The 1,855-nt window shown below is 33.9% G+C and overlaps 1 protein-coding gene across 4 annotated transcripts in view; it reads right to left on the minus strand.

Moving 5' to 3' along the window:
• LOC112526904 (ubiquitin-like modifier-activating enzyme atg7) overlaps positions 1-1,581 on the minus strand; it is an 8,687-nt gene extending 7,106 nt beyond the window's left edge. The window contains exons 1-2 of one of the 4 annotated variants that reach the window (XM_025137343.1): positions 1,326-1,581; positions 314-556 (exon numbers count right to left, since the gene is read on the minus strand). In XM_025137343.1, the coding sequence (XP_024993111.1) occupies positions 314-449 (136 nt within the window). In that variant the 5' untranslated portion in view covers positions 450-556; positions 1,326-1,581. The remainder of the gene's footprint in view (positions 1-313; positions 557-1,325) is intronic. The other 3 variants (XM_025137346.1, XM_025137342.1, XM_025137345.1) reach the window with 3 other exon arrangements.
• Between the last annotated feature and the right edge of the window lie 274 nt (positions 1,582-1,855).

Here is a 1,855-nt window from a genome sequence, read left to right on the forward strand (position 1 = left end):
AAATCCTACTTTCGAGTGGGATTTTATGGGTCTATTTCGTTTGGTTTGGCTATTAGTTATTCAAAAGCCTCTTTATATGATGCCTTAGATTTATCCTAGGTGTGATGCATTAAGAATACTACTTCTTGGTAAGATGTTTAGAAACCTAATTCTTCTTGATGTTTCTCCTCTAATATGCCAATAATACAAGTATCTTGACTTGTTTTCATTCATTAATATATGGTAAGGATTTCATCAATAAATCCAACAAAATCTATAACCGAAATTTGCCATACCATGAATGGGTAAAGCATAAAAAGTTAGAGCAACCTACCCGTTATTGAAATTGGTGACTCGTCAGTTTTTAGCTTGTTGAGTTTCAATGAAGACAATCCATGCCAAAAGCCTTCATCCACAGAACTTTGAAAGGCCGCAAATTGCAGAACAGGCCCATTCTCATTTCCAGCCATGCCTGCTGATACTATCTACCCTGTCTTACTCCAGCCGCCAATTCTATTCTTCAAAGTTGAATTACAAAAACTTCTGCACAGCTGCCCAGGCAACACACAAGGACTAACTGAAGTGAAAGTTAAAACAATCAACAAGCCAAGTATACTGGTTCACACCACAGCAATCTACACTCTTCGGTAATAGTTCAACACTCAAAATAGCTGAAAAGCTACTTGTGTTGGCTAATAAACTAGCTGTTAAGCTAGATTACAATGTAAAATGACCTAAACTGCTAAGATTTTTGGCCATTTATGCAAAATACACGGCTCATGATTGGAAAAAAGTGAGAAAAAAGAACTGCGTGGAAGTAGCTTTTCGAAAAGCTAGCTTATAAGTTAGATAATTTATGGCTTACCAAATTGGGGGTTTCCAATAAAGCTAGCTTGCTGATCAGCATTCCCTTGATTCAAAAGGAGGTGCTTTTGACCATCTATGGTCAAATTTATCTCTTCAAATTCAAAATTAATACGGGCCACGACAAAATTAACACCAACAACTTTATGTTGGAATATTTGCACAGAAATTTTGATGTAATTAGATCCTTTTCTGTTGGAAATTATTGAATTTAATTGGATTACAGGCTTTACAGCATACAATCTTGAGAAAGAACAGTCATAGTCGATCAATACAATGAAAAATAGAATCCTCAAACACAAATCCCCAATCAAATTCGAAACACAAATAACGAGGATGAAGATCAATTCGATCACTTCTGAAATTATCTAAAGAATTACAAATCCCTAAAAACCCACAACCCTAAGGGGAAATAATATTAGGGTTCCACTTAATGATGCCAGAAATTGAATTATAAACATCAAACATATTAAAAATTTTACCTGATTCACGTAAACATGGTATGAATCCAACAGGTTAGGCTGACGCCGATCTTTAAAAATTTGATCGTCTATCAGATACTTCGAATTTATCGGATTAACTTGAAGACTAATTAAACTATGAGATGCTTGAATCAGATATGACTTCAACTAGTCTCCTAACTCTTTGACCAACTGGGGTCCAATTAGCAACGATGAAAAGATTACGCAACATATCGACATATTCTATTGAATTTTGATACCATATTCATACTCCACATGATTCGAATATATATATATATATATATATATATATATATATATATATATATATATATATATATATATATAGAGGGGCCTATTCAATAGAGAACTGAGTTGTTTGTGGTAACTGGGAGAACCAATATTAACCACAAATCAATAGATAAATTAAGAAATTTATAAATTTGATAATTTTAAATTAAAATTTTAATGCAAGGATATTTTTGGTATTTTAAAACTCCCATCTCTCCTCTCTTCTCTCTCCGGCCACCGTTCTCCGACCTCCGGCCACC

The sequence above is a fragment of the Cynara cardunculus genome, assembly GCF_001531365.2.
Source record: "Cynara cardunculus var. scolymus isolate 2C chromosome LG 14, CcrdV1, whole genome shotgun sequence".
In the NCBI taxonomy this organism is placed as follows: domain Eukaryota; kingdom Viridiplantae; phylum Streptophyta; class Magnoliopsida; order Asterales; family Asteraceae; genus Cynara; species Cynara cardunculus.